The following is a 23,558-nucleotide window of genomic DNA, read 5'->3' on the forward strand; positions in this document are numbered from 1 at the left end:
AACTGCACCTTTTAAGAATAAAATACAACGTTGTTATTGTCATATAAAGTTCAAATATTTCTACAAGTATGTGAATATACCCTGGTATTAAGCTACTGTCAAAAAGCTCCAAATGCACTCTTCTATTCTTTATTTGATGGTGCTGGGGCCTGAATTGTTGAAGTTACATTTTCCTTTATCAGAATGTTTTGGGTTCCCTTTCATCACATGAGGCCCTAGAGACTGGAGGGAAAAGTGCCTATTTTCTGTTTGCTTTTGATTTTTATCAGCACTGCCTGAGCATGGCCCTTAACCTACACAGCTATTTTCAGTATCTATTACTGTCACTCAGAACCAGCCTCATTTCAACCCTTCAGAAGGCATGATACTTCAGCAGGGTTCTCTCTTCTAAGATCTGAGTCTAGCTCTGTGGAGCTCTCTGCCTAAGCTTCTGTTTATCCCAACTTCTTCCCTATGTTACTCAGTCCTGACAGAAGTAGCTAACTTTCTGCAGTTACACCTATATTCAATTTTTGCTTTTTCAATTCTTCATTTCTTAAATTATCTCTGATAAAAACTTACTACAATTTATTTTCACAACTGGACCCTGACTAACACAAGCAAGTTTTCAATAAATATTTGCTAAATAAATGCAAGGTACTGTATTAAGCACCAGGGTTATGGCAACAAGACAGACATGCATTCTGTCATGATCTTTTTACTATATTTATAACCACCAGATATGTTGAAGCCCAGAATCTGGGGCCTAATTATATGGAGTTTGGGATTGTATAGGACTATTAAGAGATTATGAGCAAAGAAATATGACAGATCTGTACTTCAGATTAATTGACCTAACAGCATCTTAATATTGTTTGAAATAAGTTACTACAGGAAATGTAAGATATTACTGTAATAGTCTAGTTTAGAAGTCCAGAAACCCTGAATATGGTTATAGGAGAACTGGAATGGATAAAATGAGCACAAGAAATATGAGAGACAGAACCTAGGTTTCAGTAACTGAATAAATGCAGAAGACAAAGAACTAGTAAAAATCATCTGAATTTTTAAAATTTATTTTAATTGTATTTTATTTACTTATTTTTAATTGGACACAATACCTTTATTTTGTTTATTTTTATGTGGTGCCAAGGATCGAACCCAGGGCCTCGCATGTGCTAGGCGAGCACAGAGTCTACCGCTGAACTACATCCCCAGCCCCAAGCATATGAATTTTTTTCCAAACATCTGAATTTTTAAGTCCTAATAAATCCAAACAGTGGTAACAACACAACAGGAAGCAGATAATGCAAAAAGTAATATCCACAAGGAAGTGTAAAATTTAAGAGACTTGGTCAATGCTTAAGTTATAAATTTGTGAGTTAGTTACAAAAAGGAGAGCTTAAATCTATGTATAAAATTATGACACAAAATTCAAAATTAATTATATTATACATACCCCCTGAACTGATGCTCCAGGGACCATGGCCATATTTGCACGTATTTCTTCATCATTTAAACTCAGGCCCATGTATTGGGAGAGCTCCGGATACAGTTTAGGATAGAGATCTAATATAAACAGAAGAATGAATGAAGGAAGGAAAAGGCACTGAAAGAATACTCAAAATTAAAACTACCATTTACATAGGACTTCTACCTGTATTTAAAAAATGATATTTAAGTTAGAAAATTTAGAATATAAAGTAGCAATTTGGAGGGGGACTTCCCCATCTTTGTGATTCAAAATGAAAAATATAAAAAATGTGTAAGATAAAAGTCATAAAATATGAATACATCTGAACTGAATCAATCTTCGATTTCTAAGACAGTTATCCCTTAGTATCCATGGGGGATTGGTTTCAGGACCCAGCACAGAAAACCAAATGTGTAGATCCTCAAGTTCCTCATATAAAATGGTGTAATATTTACATATAACCTATGCATATCCTCTCATATACGTTAAATCACCACTAGATTACTTGTATTAGTTAATATAATGCAATGCTACATAAATAGTTACTGATTATTAGAGAATAATGACAAGAAAAAAATTTTGTACATGTTCAGTACATATAATTTTTACTTGTTATTATTTACTTTTAGTACTGGAGATTGAACCCAGGGTCACTTTGTCACTGGGCAATGTCCCTAGTCCTTTTTATTTTTTTGACACAGGGCCTTGCTAAGTTGCTGAGTCTGGCCCTGAATACTTGCAGTCCTCCTGTCTCAGCCTCCCAAGTTGCTGAGATTATAAACATGCACAACTGGCAATTCTATTTTCAATGTGTGGCTGAATAAATCTGTGGATACAAAACCCAAGGATACAGAGGACTGACTACTCAAGAGTAAAAACAATTTTTCCAAATAAATTATATTCCCTTTTCTGTTTCTTAAACCTATTTCATTAGGAATTGTATAAGAGTATGGCTGATTTCTCCAATTCAGAAATGATCAAAATGTCTATTGTCAAGCCAGCTACTCTTGTGACTGATTCACTAAACATGACTATGGAATGAATCTTCTCAACTAATAACACTAAGAAAGAAAATTCAAAGTATCCCATATCATTTTAAGAATGTTAATCACATTCCAATGAAATCCTAGAAACAGTATTTTTTTTAAATATTTATTTTTTAGTTGGACACACTACCTTTATTTTATTTATTTATTTTTATGTGGTGCTAAGGATCAAACTCAGGGTCTTACACATGCTAGGCAAGCTCTCTACTGCTGAGCCACAACTCCAGCCCCTAGAAACAGTATTTTTAGATTAATAATATTAAAAGTTTTTAACAGTTGTGTACTATTTTCAAAAGCTCTTTTTAAAATGATCTATTTGTAACTTAAAATGGATTCTAAAGTAAAAATGTTATAAATCGTTATAAAACAAGATGACAGTACACAAAGAACTTATATAACATTGGATTTGCATCTTAAGTCCTCTTATTTAGAGACTCTGTCCTGAATCCCTCTAAAATGTGAAGGAAAAGGAGAAGACGGGATATGGAGATTTAAAATACTCCTGAACCTGTGAAATATTCCAAAATGTAGGTAGCTGGAAATTTTATAAGTTCCCCTAGCAAAGACAGGAGACAGTTGATGAAGTTCAAGAGCAGCAGTGAAGAAAACCATAGTTCCCATGTAAGGTTTTTTTCATAAATTAATCTTATTAAAGACTTATGAGTCATACTAAAATCAGTTTACTTAAGTCATAAAACAAATCTTCAGAGTCACAGTTTATTCTCTTAATTAGATAAAGGGCTATTTTTTAATAAATATTTTTCTTTATTTCTACTAGAACTTTAACCACCAATTTTATACAGTCTATCCAAAAAGAAAAAAAAAAAAGAATCTTGGATTACACTTAACAAGTACTTCTGTGCTGAAAGAATAAACCCAAAGTATAAACCTACTTCCATCTTGACAGATGGGAGCAGAAGCTTCTGACAAAATTGCTGGGTTGGCAGGGTTTGCAGAAAAGGCAGTTTGAGCCTGAAAAAGAAAAGAAGAAAATTCTAGTACCACATCATAAATTCTTACTTAACATTCTTATTTAATCCAGTACTTCCAAAAAGAAACTAAAATCTTAAGTTTTTAAGTAAATTTCATTTCAAACACTTCAGCAATAAATTTTTTCGAAGGAAATCTGAATCAAGAACATATTTCATACTCTGAATATTTTAAGGTTATCATAAATATTGAATTGCATCATTTTACATCTATTTCTGAGTCCCACCACCCCAGTACTAAGATTGAATACAGGGCCTCATACATGCAAGGCAAATGCACTACCAATAAAAAACCTCCCAGCACTTTATTTTTTGAGACAGGGTCTCCCTAAGATGTCCAGTCTGGAAAGTAAGATCCTTCTGCCTTAGCTTCCCAAGTATCTGGAATCATAGCTGTACACTATCACCCCTGGCTATTCTACATATCTTGATAACAAAGTACTTCATAGTACTTCAACAAATTAATTAATAAATTACTATTTTCAAAAAATGGATGACAAACCATTTTACATTTTTATCATTCTTTCACTAATTAGTCCAAATAAAATCATTTAAATTATCTGCATAAGGCAAAAAAGCTCTATCATATTCATATAAGTCACATATCAGAAAACAACTAAAATTTTCATATTATGTTTCTAATATTTATTCTACCACTTTAGTGTGTCTCACTGAAATAATCTATACTTAGCAAGTATAGGAATACCTAAAACATACTTTGTCACTAACATAAAAGAATGATGTTAAAAACACTCACAGAATTATTTTCATTAAACAGATATTTATCCATGCTACTCATGCTCAAATATGCTGTCTCAGCGATTCATAGCCTATGTCATAAGTACAAAGTACATTCCACAGATAGAAGTACTTTGTCCTTTACAGAAAGAACTTTCTCTGCAATAATCATGTCATTTAGAGACAAGTTTGGCAATAAGTTGTATGACCAATCTAATTATCCCTTACTATTTAGCTCAAAATGTGTCAAAATAAGAAATGAAGTTTATACTATCTCAACCCAGATGTGCAATCAATGCCAAAAGTAGTCTCAAGGTGCTAAGAGATGGAATTGTAAGTAAGTACAGTCAATCAATGCTTTGAATAGTACTAAATTCATCTGAATTGTGAATGTTCTCATATATTGTACTTAGATAACTGAGTCATCCTATAGTATGTTTTATAATTTATTACACATTCTAAATTGAAACAAAATGCAGCATGAAAATCTTTTACTTATGACAATTCACAAATTCAAAGTGAATTCTTACCAAGTTCTTTTAAAAAAGAGAGAGAGAGAGAGAGAGAGAGAGAGAGAGAATTTTAATATTTATTTTTTAGTTTTTTGGCGGACACAACATCTTTGTTTGTATGTGGTGCTGAGGATCGAACCCGGGCCGCACGCATGCCAGGCAAGCGCGCTACCGCTTGAGCCACATCCTCAGCCCCGAATTCTTACAAAGTTCTTTTACCAACTTTCAACTAAAAGTAGTCAAGTAGCCATTTTCTTGAATCATCTGTAAGGAAATAAAAAATACTGCTCATTGCTAAAAAGAATGAACTATCAAGCTGGAAAAAAAAAAGACAGGGAAGAAACTTAAACATATATTACTAAGTGAAAGAAGCCAATGTGAAAAGGCTAGATATTGCATTATGTCAACTATATGACATTCTGAAAAAGGCAAAATTGGGCAGAAAGTAAAAGGATTAGTTGTTGCTAAAGGTTGTGAAGAGGGATGAAGAAGCAGAACACAGATTTTCAGAGCAGTGAAACTATTCTGTATATGACAATGTCTTTATATACTTGTCAAAGCCCATAGAAAATGGCAGATAAAAAGAATTAACCCTAAAGTAAACTATGGAGTTTGGGTGATAATGGTAGAGATTCATCAACTGTTAAAAAATGTACCACTCAAGTGCACATGTCCAGAGTGACAGAGATTGCACACTTGTGGGAGCAAGGGATGTACTGTGCCATTTGTTCCACTTTGATGGGAACCTGAAACTGCTCTAAAATATAGTTTATGGATTTAAAAAATATTGCTTTTCTTTATACTATTTTTTATTCTTTCATTATTTTTTCTTACCAAAGAACACTTAAGAATTTATAGAAAGTTCTCTGCAAATAAAATTACCTAGTCGTGTAATTTGTAGTAAAAATAAAACAAGGGAATAAAAAACAGGAAATCATTAAATGTAGCAAATTATTTCAAACTTACCTTGAAACCTGAAAAAAAAAAAAAAAACAGGGGTGCATGAGGGACAGTGCCCCAGGCAATTACTGCCAGGGCCTGCTCTTTCTGTCATTTACAGAAAGCATGTAGAAAGAATCCATACTTGTGGAGTCTCTTCTGTCAAACCCTGCTCACCATTAACAGGAAATGAAAGCACTGGTTCTCTACATCATTGTTTCTTAAAAGCTTAATTTTTTATAGGATGAGGAACCACAAGCTCCTGTTAGGATTATACAATGTTGAAAGCCACAGCCTAATGGCTATTGTAAAATAGTTTATAAAATATGAACTGCCAGTTCACTGCTATGATTGAGTTTTGCTGTGATATAAAAGGCCAGGAGATGAGAAAAAGAATACTGCACTCCTCTACAATACCCCTTCAGGACTATCAAGAATAAAACAAATCCATATTAGAAAATGAAGCAAAAAAAAAAAAAAACCCAAAACACAGCCCAAGATTGTAATGGCTAAATTAGTAATACTTTTTAATCCAGGGGGAAGAAAAGAACCGTGTTTCCCTCCTTACTCATGGCTCCATCACTTAGCAAATATTTTTCTGATCTAACAAAAAGTCCTGTAACGGAATTATTCATGCAACCTGTTTCTCCTTAAAGAAATCTGCCTGATGTAGACTATATCCCTCTTTATTTTTCAATCCAATTCTTGTCAATTATCAATGACTTTTTCTGCTGTTTTCAAAATCAAAAGCCTCTGTTCAGAGCCAATTGTAAGTTCCATAAAAAGCTAACCAAAAAAAAAAAAAAAGTGAAAACAAAGATTAGTCTCAAATCTGCCTAAAAATCTTTATCAGATAATGTACTGATGTCACATTAATTAATGGCTTAGTGTTATTCTGGAAAGTGAAGTATTTTCACATATAAAAGCTTTCTAAAAGAAAAAGTACTGTTCAGGTGAACTTTGTAGAAATAAAAACTACATTAAAAAAACATTGCCAAAATACTAAAGAAGTGATACAACATTTAAGATGACTGAATAAGCCAACTAAAATTCAGAAGCATCAAAGCTCTGGCAGATGAACTGTAAGTTTACAAACCACACTTTAATACCCACCCTGGATTTAAGATGGAAAATAACTGCTAGTGACTCTGTTCCTGTAGTTCAGCCATTCCCAAAGTTAATAATCCCAGTCACACGTTACTGCTTCTGCTTTTTTCCTTTTACCCCAGTAAGGCCAATATTTTACCTAAAATGATTACGTTCTTCAGCTTGCTTAAGACTTTTCACATCTTCATAATAAACTTTTTCTGATCATTATTCAATCATTAAGATAAATCTCATTTTAGAGTAAAATGTCAGTACTTAAGTAAAATGAGTGTAGGATAAGGGGTTTGCAAACAGTGAACAATTCAAAAAGAAACCCCTCATAATTATCATATTAAAAAAATTATTTAGCTGGGTGCAATGGTGCACACCTATAATCCCAGTGGCTTGGGAGGCTGAGGCAGGAGGCTCATGAGTTCAAAGCCAGCCTCAGTAAAAACCAAGGCACTAAGCAACTCAGTGAGAACCTGTCTATAAATAAAATACAAAACAGGGCTGGGGATGAAGCTCAGTGGTCTAGTGCCCTTGAGTTCAATCCTCAGTACCCCCCAAACAAAGATCATTTAGAGTATTAATAAATATAATGTGGGTAATAAATACAGTGTGGTTTATCTTGTCAAGTTAAAATAACAAACCATAGCTGAACAGAGGTCTGAGTTTATAAGAGATCAAACAGAAAGCAAACTATAAACAGATGAGTTCAAAATGGTTTCCAGCTAAAAAACATTATCAAATATTTCCAAAATACCAAGAGCTGATCCCATCTCCACATTTTCTTTATAAGTAGAAGCATTTATATTCAAAGCTAATACATGAAGGAAAGAAATCACTATGCCCTTGTACTTTTACAATACTGCTCTTTTAAAAGTAGCATGTGCTTCACTATTTCTATATTTTTTAATTTCAAATAGGAGGATTAGAATTATTATAAAGATCCCAAAAGAGAAATGTACCAATTTTACACAAAACTGTAATTATGTAAAGGCTGGAGTACATTGTATCAACTTGAATTTGTTGTAGTAGTTTAAACATTAGTCTGAAAAAGAAGCTGTCTTCGAAGAGTTTAAGTCAAATTTTAAAGAAATAACATCCCACACCTATTAATTCACAGTGGAATGAAAAAGAATTACTAGTTTCTCTGTGACATTTTTGTCTACCATTAACAGGAATGAACAAAAAATTTTATGAATTATAAAAATATATACAAATACATCAACTAGTTATGTTTCTAGCTTTGCTTCACAAATAAGTAGAATGTATGTTACAGTATAGAAAAAAAATTAAGAAGTATTTAAACATACCTGAATTACTTTGTCCACCTTCAAATCTTCAAGAGATGGATAGAGAGACATTTTTGTAGAATTTTCCTAAAGAAAAAAAAATTATTTTTCAAGTGTCACAGAATACACCACTGCACAGCCAGCAACAGACATGTGAACATGTACAACTGTTTAACACAATAAAAACATCTGAATTTTTGATTTGCATTTCCCTAATGACTAATGATGCTGATTATCTTTTTATGTGCCTGGCCACTTGCATTCTTATTATCTATCTCTGCATCTTCTATCTATACATAAATGTTTATTTAAACCCCACTACCTCTGGGTTTTAAACAGGATTATTTTTCTTTTTCTTTTTCTTTTTTTTTCTTTTTTTTCTTTTTTCTTTTTTTTTTTTTTTTTTTTTTTGAGTAGTTAACAGTTTTGCCTATATTCTAGTCATTACTCCTAATCCATTCAGACTACAAAAACAACAAACTATGGACGAGGTTACTTATAAACAGAAATTTATTTCTCACAGTTATGGACAATGAAGTCCAAGGACAAGATGCCCACAGATCTGGTGTCTGGGGAGGCCCCATTTCCTATGTAATTTGCACAGAGTGGGAAGGACAAGGCAGCTCTACACTGTCTTTTTCATAAGGGCACTGATCCTATTCATGAAAGCAGAACCCACACAAGATCCTCACTCCCCCAAAGTTTCTACCTTCACCTTGGTCATTATAGGATGCAATAGATGAGCTGGGGGCTGGGTAAGCAAGACTAACATTCTGACTATATCACAGAACCCTATCAGATAGGAACTGTAAATACTTTCTTCCTGCGAACTGTTTTTTAACTTTTTTGACAAAGTTTTAAACTTTGATAAAAGTCAAATGTATATTTCTTTTTGGTTACTATAGGCTTCAAATGAATTACTTAAGAAACTATTGGTCATTAAGACTTATGTTTGTTTTCTTCTTCTAAGAATCTGATAGCTTTCATTCTTACAATTAAGTCTTTGATCTATTTTCACTAAGCAACTCAATGAGAACCTGTCTATAAATAAAATACAAAACAGGGCTGGGGATGAAGCTCAGTGGTCTAGTGCCCTTGAGTGGTACCCAATTTCTTTTCTAAGTGGATCAAAATGTCCCAGCACCATTTTTTGAAAACTTTTCTTTTATTGAATTTTTTGGCACACTTGTTTAAAATCAAATGCCTAATTTTTTAAAGGCTCTAAATATGTAATGAATTGTAATGCATTCCGCTGTCATATATAACAAACTAGAATAAAAAATTTAAAAAAGAAAATACTGAATTGATAGATTGAAATGATTTTATATCAGTATAGTCTATTTTTGTAAATACATGCAAAATTGCATAGAAAATATTTTGAAAGGATAAACTAAATATGTTAATGACTCTTATAATATTAATAATACTATCCAAGAATAAATGTTACTCCTTTAAAAAAAAAAAAAGATGGACAGAATGCCTTTATTTCCATTTATTTATTTATTTATTTATGTATTGTGGTGCTGAGGTTAGAACCCAATGCCTCACACATACAAGGTAAGTGCTCTGCCATTGAGCTACAGCCCCAGTCCTATAAATATATTATTATTTCTGGACTCTAAATTCTGTCCCATTGAACTATATGTCTATCCTTTTAACAATATCACACAGTCTCGATTACTGTACATTTGTACTTAACTTTTGAAATTAGGAAGTATGACTCCTACTATTTTATTCTTTTTCAATATTGTTCTGGTTATTTTGGGTCCTTTCAATTCATTATGAATGAGGATCTATATGTTCACTTTCCAAGGAAAAAGAAATTTTCACAGGGATTTCATTAACTTTGTAGAAGTTTTATGTCCATGAATAAGTTATTCCTATGTATTTACATCTTCTTTATTCTCTTTTAATTTGCTTTTACTTATACTCTCTTTGGTAAACTGCTTCCTCCTATATATACTTATTAATGAATTTGATTTCTTAATCTTTTCTTTTGGTAGTGCTAGGGATTGAACCTAGGACCTCACACATGCAGATAAGCACTCCACCACTGAACTATCCTTCCAGCCCTAAGTTCATTTTTAGACTGTTCATTTCTAGTGCAAGAAATAAATCTAACTTTGTAAACTGACCTTGTACACAACTGTGCTGAACACAATATTAGCTCTAGTACTCTTTATGGGGGTGGATTTATTAGGATGTTCTATATATAAGATCAAGTAGTTTTGAAATGAGATCACTTTTCCTCTTATTCCTGTCCCATCCAGATGGCCTTTTTCTTGTTCTTTTATAGTAGTAGCAAAATATACATAACAAAATATCCACCCTTTTAACAGTTTTTAAGTGTTTAGCATTGAAAATTATATTCATAATGTGTAGTTTTCTAGAATGATTGCATCTTGCATGACTAACTACACATACAGAACAAATCCCTATTTCCCCTCCCCCATCTGTAATAATCACCATTCTACTTCCTGTTTCTATTAACTACTTTAAAAATTCATGTGAGTAGAATTATGCAGAGTTTGTCCACCTCTGACTTATGCTTTCAATTATTTTGAATAAATCCCATTTTATCATGGTGTAGAATCCTTTTGGTATACTAACTTGGTTAGCTAGTATTTTGTTGGAGATTTTTTACATCTATGACTGACAATTATATGACCTGCAGTTTTCTTTTCTTGTGATGTTGTTATTTGAGTTTGGTATCAGGGTAATGCCACTCTTATAAAACAAATATAGAAATATTGCTTGCCTCCTCTTCATTTTTTGAAGAGTGTCAGGACTGATATCACTTCTTTAAATGGCATTAGATTTCTCTACTGAAGAATTTGGTTCTGGATTTTTATTTGTCAAGAGGATTTTACAGATTCAATTTTCTTATTCATATTGCTCTTCATTAGTCTGTTTTCTATTATAAGAAAACATCTGAGGCTAAATAAAGAATAGCGATTTTAGCTCATAGTCTCAGATGTTCAAAGTCCAGGATGGGGGATGGCAGGCACAGATTCACCTTAGTTGAGGCTCACCTCACAGCTGATGGTATCATGATAGGAAAGCACTTGACAGTAAAGAGCTCTTACACGGCAAGATGGGAAGCCAGCAACATACAGGGGCCAGTAATGACTGAGCCCCAACTCTGAAAGATCCCACCACCTCTTTAACACCACCAGACTGAGAAACAAGTCTCCAACACATAAATCTTTTAGGACAGACCCCATTCAAACCACTGCAAGGTTCTTCAGATTTTATATTTCTTTATAATTCAGTCTTGGCAAGTGCTCTGTGTTCTTGGCAACTTATCTACTACTAGGTTTTCAATGAGTCAACACCTAACAGCCTCTTTTAAGTGTTGTTAATTCCATAGCATCATTTGGAATGTCTTTTTTCATTTCTGATTTTGCGTCTTCTTTCTTCTTAGTCTAGCTAAAAGTTTATTTATTTGATGATTTCTAGGGGAAAAAAACTCACGTTTTGTAAATTTTTCTTCTATTTTCTATTTTACTCGTTTCTTCTCTAATCTAGTAAATTGATGCTTTTACTTTATAAATTCATTCCTTAAGTCAACTTTAAACCAAATAAACATAATTTGCTTTTCTTTCTGGTTATTTTCTCTTTGTCCCCAACCTGTGGTGTTAGGGTTTGAACCCAAAATCTTTGGTTCCCCTTTTTGTAATCCAAAAAATTTGTTCAGGAATATGCTTAATCTCCACACATTTGTGAATTTTCCAATTTTCCTCTGCTGACTTCTAGTTTCATTTCATTGTGATCAGAAAGGATGCTTCATATGATTTCAATACACTCAAATCTGATAATTCTGCTGTGCTGGAAGAAATGTTCTTTCAATGTCTTTAAACAGTACGGTGTGTTTGTGTGGCTGGGGGACCAGTGATTGAACTGAGGGGCACTAGGCCACTGAGCCACATCATCAGCTTTATTTTGTATTTTATTTAGAGACGGCTCTGAAACTAAGTTTTTACAAAACTAAAAATTTTGGTCATAGCTTAAAAAAATTTTGAAGCCTATTTCTTTTCTAGACTTGAGTTGTTCAGTATTAGTAACCATAGAGTTGCTCATAATACTTAAATTTGTTTGAAGAGATACTTTTATGGAGGAGAAAAGTTAGAAAACTACTCATTAAGTTGGTCCAATTTCTTTTTCTTTTTTTAATATTTATTTTTTTTTAGTTTTCGGTGGACACAACATCTTTGTATGTGGTGCTAAGGATCGATCCCCGGCCACGCATGCCAGGCGAGCGCGCTACCGCTTGAGCCACATCCCCAGCCCCTCAATTTATTTTTCATGAAGACAGTCAGATCTTATACTTAGGCAATGGTAGAACCAAAAATAGAAATAGTTCTAGACTCCCAAATAACATTCTTTTCAGTGTAGTTGTTGATACTACAGCTTGCTTTATATTTTATTTATGTCATGTACTTTGTTTTATTGATAAAATGGCTGAAAGTTTAAAGTAAAAAGTTTGTTTATATGCTGGGTGCTGTGGCACATACCTGTAATCCCTAGCAGCTTGGGAGGTTGAGGCAGGAGGATTGTGAGTTCAAAGTCAGCCTCAGCAAAGGTGAGGCACTAAGCAACTCTGTGAGACCCTGTCTCTAAATAAAACACAAAATAGGGCTGGGGATGTGGCTCAGTGGTTGAGTGCCCCTGAGTTCAATCCTCAGTACCCCGATCCTGCCAAAAAAAAATTGTGTTCAGGAGAAAGTCTGCTAGGGGAACTCATGTTTGAACACAGAGAAAAGGTATTTGATTTCTTTCTTCTGGATTAATATGATTAAGTAGTATTTGTGCTCTCTCAAGAATTTGTATTTTTTTTCAAAAACCTAAATCTTACTTTTCCCTTAAGAATTGTGTTATATTATTTCTTTTCAGCATTTTATTGGGGGTTGTAGTCAGGGAATATAGCTAGGCAGAAAAATGAAGTTGGGTGCTAGGCACTTCCTTCTCATGGAGATACTGACTCAACAATTTATTCATAAATTCTCTTTGTGAGAATTGCAGAAAATAGTTGAGAGGCTCCTAGACCCTGAGCAATCATTAAAGTAGCTGCCTGGACAATGGAAGGAAAACTAATGGCATTTGCTCATTATAGACCATTCCCTAGCTCGGCATGGTGTGGAGAGGAAACCCTGCTCCTGGTTTCTTCCTGGGGAGGGAAAGAGAAAACTGAAATATATGCAACATTCAGGATTTGCAAGGGTATGCCCAAGGATCTGGTATCTATTGTAACAGAATATAGGCACTTATAGAAGAGGTTACTAGGTTGGAACATTGACAGTTTAGACATGTATGTGTCATAGTCCCTTCACCTGGCTCAGCATGGAATGAGTAGGAAAAAACCATACCAATTTCCATCTTCCCCTTAGAGAAATCCAAGTTGGGAGTGTATCCAGTATTTTGATTTTTCACCTGGCTGCCCAAAGGTTTGGTTTCTGTCTTTCCCCTGTGTTGGAACATGTGACAGGAGTCAGCATACTGTCTAGTGTTTTAACCTCTCAGTTTACTGCCAAGGGACTGGTTTCTGTCATGCTGTTCTCAGACCTGTAATGGGAGCCAGCATACTCTAGATGTATGGGAACCACTGAGAGCAAAGAGCTGAATGACATGCTTCTGTTCTAAAGGGCCTGTGGTTGATCAAACAGTAACTGATACAGTTTGTCTTCCTCTACTTAGTGTCAGAGGCAAAGGGGTAGACTAGAATGATTTCAGCTCTTTGGAGAGCTGCTCAAAGGATGTTCTGGCTAGTACTTCTTGAGCTGGGTAGCTTGCAGCAGCTCCAGAGAACTTGAGGTACCACAGAGAGATATCAGAAAAGAGCAAAAGATTATAAGATCTATAAAAATGGAAACCTACAAATCCTTCTAAGAATTTACACATAAAAGTCTAGAAAAGATGCATCCACAGAAAGAGTTCAGTGAGTACCCAGAATCTAATCAGGATGATTAGTGGAGATTTTTCTCTATATAGCATCATTACAGAAAGCCTGGTAGACGTGGCTCTTTCTCTCTGATTGTCATGTTTTAATCCCCCAAAAAAGTTATGAGGCACGTAAGGAATCAGGACAACATGGCAAAATCAAAGGAACAGACTATTCAGGAACCAGTCTTTAAAAAGTGGAGTTACACAAATTGCTTCACAAAGAATTCAAACCTACCCTCATAAAGGTGCCTCAGGAAAAATGATAATATCAACAAAGAACCAAACACATTTTGGAGCTAAGAATGATGAAATGTAATGATCATCACATTTCACCATCATTTCTAACCCCATGCCCCATGTCATTCATCAGGAATAAAGAACAGTTACATATGCACCCAGACTCAGATCACTGAAACATGAAGCAATATTAACAGAACCAATAGGAGAAATAAGAGGATAATAGTAGGAGATTTCAATATAATATTTTCAATAATGGATAAGCTATCCAGACAGAACATCAGTAAGGAAAACAGCCATGTGTGGTGATGTGCACCTGTAATCCCAGCAACTTGAGAAGCTTGGGAGGCTGAGGCAGGAGGATTGCAAGTGCAAGGCCAGCCTCTGCTATTTAGCAAGGCCCTAAGCAATTTACAATAAAAATATAAAGGGCTGGGAATGTGACTTGGTGGTTAAACAACCCAGGGTGCAATCCCTGGTATACACACCAAAAAAAAACAAAACAAAACAACAACAACAAAAAAACAAAATATAGGACTTAAACAGTACTGTAGTCATATAAACAGTACTGTAGTCCACAAAAACACTTAGATACAGGTTTTCTTTAAATGTGTTGATTTTAACTTTCACCATTTTATTAAGAAACAAAGTATTCCTCCATGATTTTACTTTCTTGGCCTCATTTCATCCAATTTCTTTCCAAGCATTAAAATGTTCTAACCACAATCCACTTGTTATTTGCCAGCCAGGTTATATGTTTCTGTGCCTTCATATTTTTGGAAAAGGTATCTTCTTTTAATTGAATATCCTTCCATGACTTCCCACCTATCAAAATTAAGGCACCAAAAACATTCAACAAATGGTGCTGGCAAAACTGGAAATTCATATGTAGCAAAACAAAATTAAACCTCTGTGTCTCACCCTGCACAAAAATCAACTCAAAATGGATCAAACTAGAACAGAGACCCTGCACCTAATAGAAGAAAAAGTAGGTCCAAATCTTCACCATGTTGGCCTAGGATCTGATTTCCTTAACAAGACCCCTAAAGCACAAGAAGTAAAATCAAGCATCAATAAATGGAATGAACTCAAATTAAAAAGCTTCTTTTCAGCAAAGGAAACAATAATGTGAGGAAAGAGATTACAGATTGCCAGAAAAATCTACCATATGCACCTCCCACAAAGCATTAATCTCTACAATATATTAACAACCAAAAAATAAATAACCCAATCAATAAATGGGCTAAGGAACTGAACAGACACTTCACAGAACAAGAAATACAATCCATCAACAAACATGAAAAAGTATTCAACATCTCTGGCAATTAGAGAAATGCAAATCAAAAGTACACTAAGATTTATCTCACTACAGTCAGAATGGCAATCATCACGAATACAGGCAACAATAAATATTGGTGAGGATGTGGAGAAAAAGGTACACATTGCTGGTGGGACTGCAAATTGGTACAACCACTATGAAAAGCAGTATGGAGATTCTTCAGAAAACTTGGAATGGAACCACCATTTGATCCAGGTATCCCACTCCTCAGTTTATACTCAAAGAACTCAGTATACTACAGTAATGCAGCCTCCTCAATGTTAATAGCAGCTTAATCCACAACAGCTAAACTATGGAACTAACCTAGATGTCCTTCAATAGGGGAATGAATAAAGAAAATGTGGTATATATATATTCAATGGACTATTACTCAGCTTCGAAGAAGAATGAAATTATGGCATTTGCCAATAAATGGATGGAGTTGGAGAATATCATGCCAAGCAAAATAAGCCAATCCCCAGAAACCAAAGGCTGAATGTTTCCTCTAATATGCAGACACTATTTCCCAATAAAGGCACTAGAGAAGAACAGAGTTACCTTAGATTAGGTAGAGGGAGGTGAAGGGAGGGATGGAGAGGGGAGGGGATGTGGGGATAGGAAGGATAGTAGAACAAAACAGACATTATTACTTTATTTATATATGTAATTGCATGACCAATGTGATTCTACAACATGTACACTTAAAAAATTAGAAAATATATCCCATCTATGTACAATATATCAAAGTGCATAAATGCATTCTACTGTCAATATAACTAATTAAAACAAATTTAAAAAATCCTAGTCAACTTTGAGGCTTAGCTCAAGTGCCACTTTTTTAGTCTTTGATGACCTCAATCTAACATTATTTGTTCCTCTCAACCCAGCAGTTTTACTTTCCTTATGCTACAGCTAGTACACATTTACCTCCAATACTTAAGGGTAGAACCCACAATTTCTTATTTATGTAGCATAAATGCTTTATCCTCAAAGACATCAAATGTTTACTATTATCAGTAAACAATATATCTTTAAATATTTATTGAAAAGATCAAAATACTGTAAAAGCAAGTCTATAATTTTGAATCTAATTGCAAAAAACCTTGCAAAGGAATAATAAATGTTTGTATTATTTTTCTGAAGGGTTCTATTAACTCATATGGTATACTGTATTTAGATAGTCTTAAAATATTGATAAATTCAACTTATATTAAAATTGAGTAGTGTTCATCAAACTGTAGGAATGGAATGATAAAGAGAAAACACAACAGGGGAGAAATTATTTTCAGTTCTTACAAGTGGAAAGGAGTTAGTGGACTGAGCATGGTGGGAAAAGGGGGAAGAGATTTAAAATTAAACATTCATAAGAATTAAATATAAGGAAACTGAAAACTATTTCACATAAGATGATCACATAAAAAACATGCTCATGACAATGGTAACCAATAAAAAGCAATATATAATTACATGAAAATAAAGACAAATACATATGAATGATCAGATGATTAATAAATATACTACATTGGCATTTCATAGAAAATTTTAATCTCTAATCCTGCAATTTTTTTTCCCCAATGTGTAAAAATTTCTGGAGGGTCAGCACTCAGGGGCAAAAACAAGAACATTTTCAACATCACAAAGTAAATTTAAAACAACTTCAGTCCCATAAGCAGTGGTATTTGAGTAAGCTGGGTGAACCACACACTCGAGAACAAAGCCGGTATGGAATACACAGAGGCATAAAACCACAAAAATCAAACTTTCCAGCATAATATTTGCGGTATGTTAATTGTAACATTAAGTTACTGAAAATTAAAAAAAAAAAAAAAGCAAAATCTGTTTGTGAGAAATAGACAGTAATCTATAATAAGAAGTATCAGGACTATGGTCACTCCTGAGTGCATCAGGTAAATGAGGTCAGGAAGACACATCAGAATTGCCCAGTGCCTATTCATTCATTTGGAGAGGCATTTAGATTTTATTGTTATTTAAATTTATAGCATAAAACAATTTCAAAAATTATCTTTGCTTCTTCACACTGTATCACTAATCCACTCAGATTTTCAACTAAGCAAATAAAAATCTTATTCTTAATCATGTAATACAACTATTAAATACTTGGGCAAGCTGGAATCATATGGCAGCAAGACTTTAAAAGGAAACAGAAGGGAAATAGCTCAGGTAGGCAGCCTGTTCACCCACAGAGTTCACAAGGAATCCTCCACTCAGTAGGTTAAACACATTCACCAAGCTTGGGAATCACTCTCACTGAGGAGATGTAGCCCAAGGTGACTTACTCCCAGGAAGGCAGTGAGAGAAACCTAAGCAGCTGGGAAATTTAATTTTGGAAGCTATAAGCCTCTACTGCCTCCTCACAGTGGGGAAATGCTCTCACCTTCAGGCTCTCAATTATCATCAACAATCAAAGATTCACCTGGAGTCAGTATTCCATTACTGACCTATAATGTGTTTTTTGTGAAACCATTTCTAACACCAAATGTGTGGAGTCTGCTGAACATCAACTAACTATCCAACAAGAACTTAGTATTTAACAATTCAACTCTGATACCAGACACAATTAGCACAGACTCCACAAGTTCAGGGCTCTGTCCCATAACAATGGCTCTACTTCACAGGTGCCAGTCATAAGCACCTATAAACTAAGGGATCCTATAATCCCCTCAAATTCAATAATTTAACAGAACTCCTCACAGAATTCAACAAAATTTTACTTACACTTACCAGTTTATAAAAAGAATATAAATCAGGAACAGCCAAATGGAACACATATATATATATAAATCAAGGGAAGGAGCAGGAGGTGATGGGATATATAAATAATCCTGGTAAATAGCTATAATTAAAGAAATCTTCTCCCCTCCCTCATCCTTTTGTTTTCCTAGTTTAGTCTGAAGAACTCCCCCCATTATGACTTAGATAATGTTCCCTTTTTTACTTATGACAAAGCCAATTAATTCACAAATTTCCATTTCTTGCCATAGTTAGCTGAACAGTTTTCACCTCAGTGTTCAAAAAATATTCATAACCTAAACTTTGCTTGTACTTCTCTTTCCTTCAAGACAAAACTTAACTTTGATCTACCCTCAGCCTAAGCCAACATATAGTCCCTATTATGCCTCCTAAGATCAGGCTGACTTCATGGTAAAACATTATCTGACCTGAGATCTGACTTGCCACTCTCCGTCCTGCCCTTCCTCAAAAACTTCCTTTTCTAATCTGCTCCTTCCTATGAAAGGCACCCCTTTTCTGCCCAGATGCTTGTAGATCTTAGACTTGGTACTCTCCCCTTTTGGAATACTACTTTACAATAAAGCCACTTCTTACCTAAATCTGCATTTGTTTTGACAGTCTAAAACAATTACCCTCTCAGAAAGGATAACATTTTTTCCTTCCGTTACAATTCCAACCACATCTACCTGTACATACCTACCTTGCCAATGTTTTCCTTGTAAAAACTCCTTCCATGGCCACTATGAGCATGCTAGCATACTTACCTTCCAGGGGAGGCTAGCCAGGAAGACATAACCAAACCTTCAACAACCTTTTGCAAGCTCAAGATAGATTTTGAGTTACAGGGTTCAGTATTTCTGCCTCCCAAAGTTATTCATTTAGGTTTAAATGAGAAATTCATGTTTGAAAAACCACTCAAATGAAGTATTTATGTTCTAGGAAGAAAACTGTAAGGCATTTATCTCTCCTACCTCAAAGCAAGTGTCTAACCCTTTCAAACAATAAACATGTCATTTAATTAATATTTCCATGATAACAAATCATTTATTAAATAATGGGTCACATGTGAATCTCGTCTCATCCCATGGGAATTAGGATTAAAACAGGATACAGAACAGAGTTATCCTGTCAAGCCATTTCCCAGCTTCCTACAGATCTCCCAAGTACTTGTATATTACAGAGGCTGAAACAGAGCCTGTAAATTATATTTAAATAATTAAATATAATCTGACACTAAGTCAAAGTATCAGAAATATGTGGCCCTTTTTGAAGAAACACAAAGCTACCCTTGGGAAAACTTTTCAATTATGACTGGAATGTCAAAACGACCACTGAGATTTAAGAGGATTCTGAAAATAACTATTACATCAGGGAAGAATTCTCATTTTACCTCACCCTCCTATCAAGCAGCATTACTGCAAGGCCTAAACTAGAATTTTGTTCCTAGGCCTTTGTTTCAGCTGACCAATCAATATAACTTCTACTTTGCCTGAAATCAGCAGGGAAGAGTCACAGTGGCTATCTACTCTACCAAAGTTTGATCACAGCTCTCCCAATCATAACAGCTACTTTTCTCTGTCCTAATTCTCTGGAAAGAATTGGTGCTCTCATACTATTCTTAAGCCAAGTTTGGCCCACTCTTATACTCTATGCAACCTTCTTGACACTCTTCATGCCTTATGAAAGACTGCTAAACCCAGTCTTTCCCTGGGCCTTGGAAAATAATCCCCAAATTAGTTTCTATTCAGAGATTTCTCGGGGATTGGGGTAGTATCAAGGTATTTTCAAGACGTCTAAAGTACCTTTTTTTGTTAAGAGTATGAAGTTTCTGATTTGTCCCTCAACCTCCCCACCCAGGTTAGTGTAGAATCTTTAAACATGCACAGAGAAAAGGCCTCCATAACTTAAACAATATATATGGTATTTTGGAACATCAAGTTAATTTCCTTTCTATCTGCAAACACATTGGTAAATTCCCAAATGATACCACCTGGAATGGCAATACTGACTGACTTCACTCCTTGAACCAATCACTACAACTGGTTTCCTGTAAAAATTAAGTGACTGGGTTAAATAATATTTGTTTTTGTTTTCTGCTTTTTCATGGTATATTTCTTTATTTATAAACATCCACTTTGGTTTTTGTAAACGTCGTTTTACAGTTTTCAGTGCACGGGTATTACATGCATTTTTGTTACCTAAGTAATTTACATGTACTTGTTATTTTCAAAAGTATTGGTTTTGTTAAGATTCTTTTTTCAATTATTTTATTGTTAATATATTGATTTTGTATATAGGCTTTTCATCCTGAACTTTTTAAACAATTTTTTAAATTTCTTTTAATTAAGCATGTCAGTAGAATGCATTTATGCACCTTGATATATCGTACATAAAAGGGGTATAATTTCTCATTTTTCTGTTTATACATGTTGTAGAGTCACATCAGTCATGCTTGTTTGTTTTAATCTGAAGCTATTTTAAAATATTTGTGACAATGCAAATTCAGGACTGCAGAATCACTAACCATAAAAAAAGAAAAAATACAGTGTCAAGACTCCAAAGATCTGAGTATTATTCTATGACTTTTACTTTTCCTTAGCAATTTTTTCAAAGAAAAATGGAAATTTTTTTTCAATAAAATAAAAATCATTATCTTACAAATACCATCAAGGTTTGCTAGAAATTTTTATAAGTCTAAAAATCTATATAAGATGAAATCTTAGTGAACTTATTTTTTCCTACATCTTGAAACATTTTTTGCTATTTTATCAATCTAGAAATTTATCATTATTCATTGGTTTTTCCAAACTATGCTATACTAAAATGACAACAAAAATAGAATTGTTGCATGATGATGCAACAGTGAAATATATTATTATATTAGTCATCTTTCAGTTTGTATTGCCCAGAGAAAGCAACCTTTACAAGGTATAGGTTTAGAAATAGCACTTTTGTAGTCTCTTTATGTTTTAAAGCCTTCAGTGAACCCAATAGAAAATTAAAGCTTTTTTTCATTTTCATCCACAGTGTCAGAAAAAAAGCTAAAGAGAGGAAGATGAAGAAATTTACTGAACAAATTAGAAAATGCATGCAAAAAGACAAATAGCTACATTTTAGAATCTTAATAAGAAAACTGACCATAAACAAGATCTCAGATTATCAGTTTTTAGATTATGATATTTTAATTGAAATTCCTCACACCTAAGAATCAATAAGCAAACAATATATTTATAATTAATAAAAGAAATAACTTTTCATTCAGTTATTCTGCAAGAAGGACGTTATCATGCAATACTTTGAAGTAAGCACTGAACCATCCTGTTTTACTAAAAGGATCGTATAATCTTTTTTCATCTTTTCCATCTGCATTCCAAAATTTGCTTGGCATGATTTCTAAGAGGTCAAATGAAGATAGGTATATAAACAAAGGTGAACTGGGTGGAAACATTAATGTAAAAATTTTAAAAAATTCATTGCACAGATTATTCTCGCTGGTATTCATAAACACACATGTGAAAATTCTTTAAAAGTAAAGAGCAAACATGGTCAGCCTCTCTTCAAAATCATGGTCCATTAATATTTTCAAAAGTACTGCATTTTATGATCGAAAAAGTGCAAAAATTACCAAATAATAATGATGGCCTCTTATAGAGATATATTTCAAATCTGGAATCCATATTATGTTTTGACCACACAAGTGCAAGAAGAACCAAAAGCAATGATATGCTAGGACGTACTGGAGATGAATTTGAAATCTGAAATCATCTTTATAAGATACTTTCATTCATTATGTGCAATTAGTTCAATTCAAAGATTTGCTCATTTCAGCAATACATATTTTCAAAAGCAGGAAAATTTGGAATAATGTGGGTTGTGTTGAAAATGTTCTTAAAATTTCTAGTAAAATTGTTTCTCTCTTAATTTTCATTTTGTAAATTATTCATAAAATGTAAACAATAAAAAATGTCCACTAAACTCACATGGTAAAATGACAACAAAGATTTCTAATAAAGTAAGAACTAATAAGCATTATGGGTTGTTCCTATATGGTGTCAAGGAACACACTTTGATAAAGTCCTTTAAACAGTTTTCCTGAGCACTGTCTCAAACTCAACTAATCATCAGATCAGAATTACCTGGGGCACCAGTTAAAAATAGTTCCCCAGGCTGACACAGATTTCATGAAAGGTCTTTGAAACTATTCTTTTTAATAAATATCCAGGGAGAATTTGAAGATCAGCCATTGAAAAATGTAGCAATATGAAGTCAACTCCATGATTTTTTCTTGCCAATGGGATTATATTTCTTTCTTACTGAACCAACAAAAAAAACAAACGTCTAACAACACTCTGACAGCATGACTTTGAGAAACATCTACACATTACTAGCAGGAGTGTAAACCAGCACAATTCAGGTAGAAAATGAGCTTACAGTATCTGCCAAAATTATAAATTAAAATACTCTATGACCCAGCAACATTACTTCAGATCTTAAGTCTACAAATATAATTTTTTAATATCAGCATTACAAATATACTTTTGCACAGGGGAAAGAACATGAAAATTTTACTCACTGCTCCACTGATTACAATAGCAAAAGATCTAAAAGTTCTATATATATATTGATATTAAAACAGCTCCAAAATATTGTCACTAACTCGAAAAAATAAAAGCACTGTAGAGTAACATATAAAGCATAACATTTGTGTTAAAGGGAAGGATGGAAATATATTTATACATCTGCCTGCATAGATACAAAATATCCCTGAATGGGCACCTAGGAAGCTTAAAACAGTTGGCTGCTTACCAAAAGGAATATGGTTGGCTAGAACACACAAAGGAAGGTTTTATAATGTATCTAGCAGATGGAGGATTATATGCAGTATGCATTTATTATTGCTTACATTTTGAGCTTACTGCCTCAAACACTACGTTTCCAAAATGCACTGGCAACACTTGCTAAGAAATTTATAAATGCCAATATAACTATTACTAACATTTTAAAGTTTAGGGGAGTCTTTTTAGAAATCTCTTGGCATTTAATTTACTACTTTATCATGGAGTGACTATTTACCAAAACTCTTAAATCATTCCACTTATTTTAATTTTGAGACCAATTAATCTGTAATATTTCGGTACCATTAAAGGCACAAAAGACCTTAGTTGGTAATAGAAAAATTTAAAAAAAAAAATACCTTTTACAGTTGCCCTCCACCTCAAACAGGAAAATATAAACAATGAATAAATTCGAG

At 33.7% G+C, this 23,558-nt stretch overlaps 1 protein-coding gene across 2 annotated transcripts in view; it reads right to left on the bottom strand.

Moving 5' to 3' along the window:
* The window catches only part of Sdcbp (syndecan binding protein), a 31,850-nt gene that overhangs the window by 7,192 nt on the left and 1,100 nt on the right, over positions 1–23,558 (bottom strand). For both annotated transcript variants that reach the window (XM_076836338.2, XM_076836337.2), the window contains exons 2-4: positions 8,083–8,148; positions 3,393–3,471; positions 1,439–1,548 (exon numbers count right to left, since the gene is read on the bottom strand). In XM_076836338.2, coding sequence (XP_076692453.1) covers positions 1,439–1,548; positions 3,393–3,471; positions 8,083–8,133 — 240 coding nt within the window. In that variant the 5' untranslated portion in view covers positions 8,134–8,148. The remainder of the gene's footprint in view (positions 1–1,438; positions 1,549–3,392; positions 3,472–8,082; positions 8,149–23,558) is intronic.

The sequence above is a fragment of the Callospermophilus lateralis genome, chromosome 16 (genome assembly GCF_048772815.1).
Source record: "Callospermophilus lateralis isolate mCalLat2 chromosome 16, mCalLat2.hap1, whole genome shotgun sequence".
NCBI lineage: Eukaryota > Metazoa > Chordata > Mammalia > Rodentia > Sciuridae > Callospermophilus > Callospermophilus lateralis.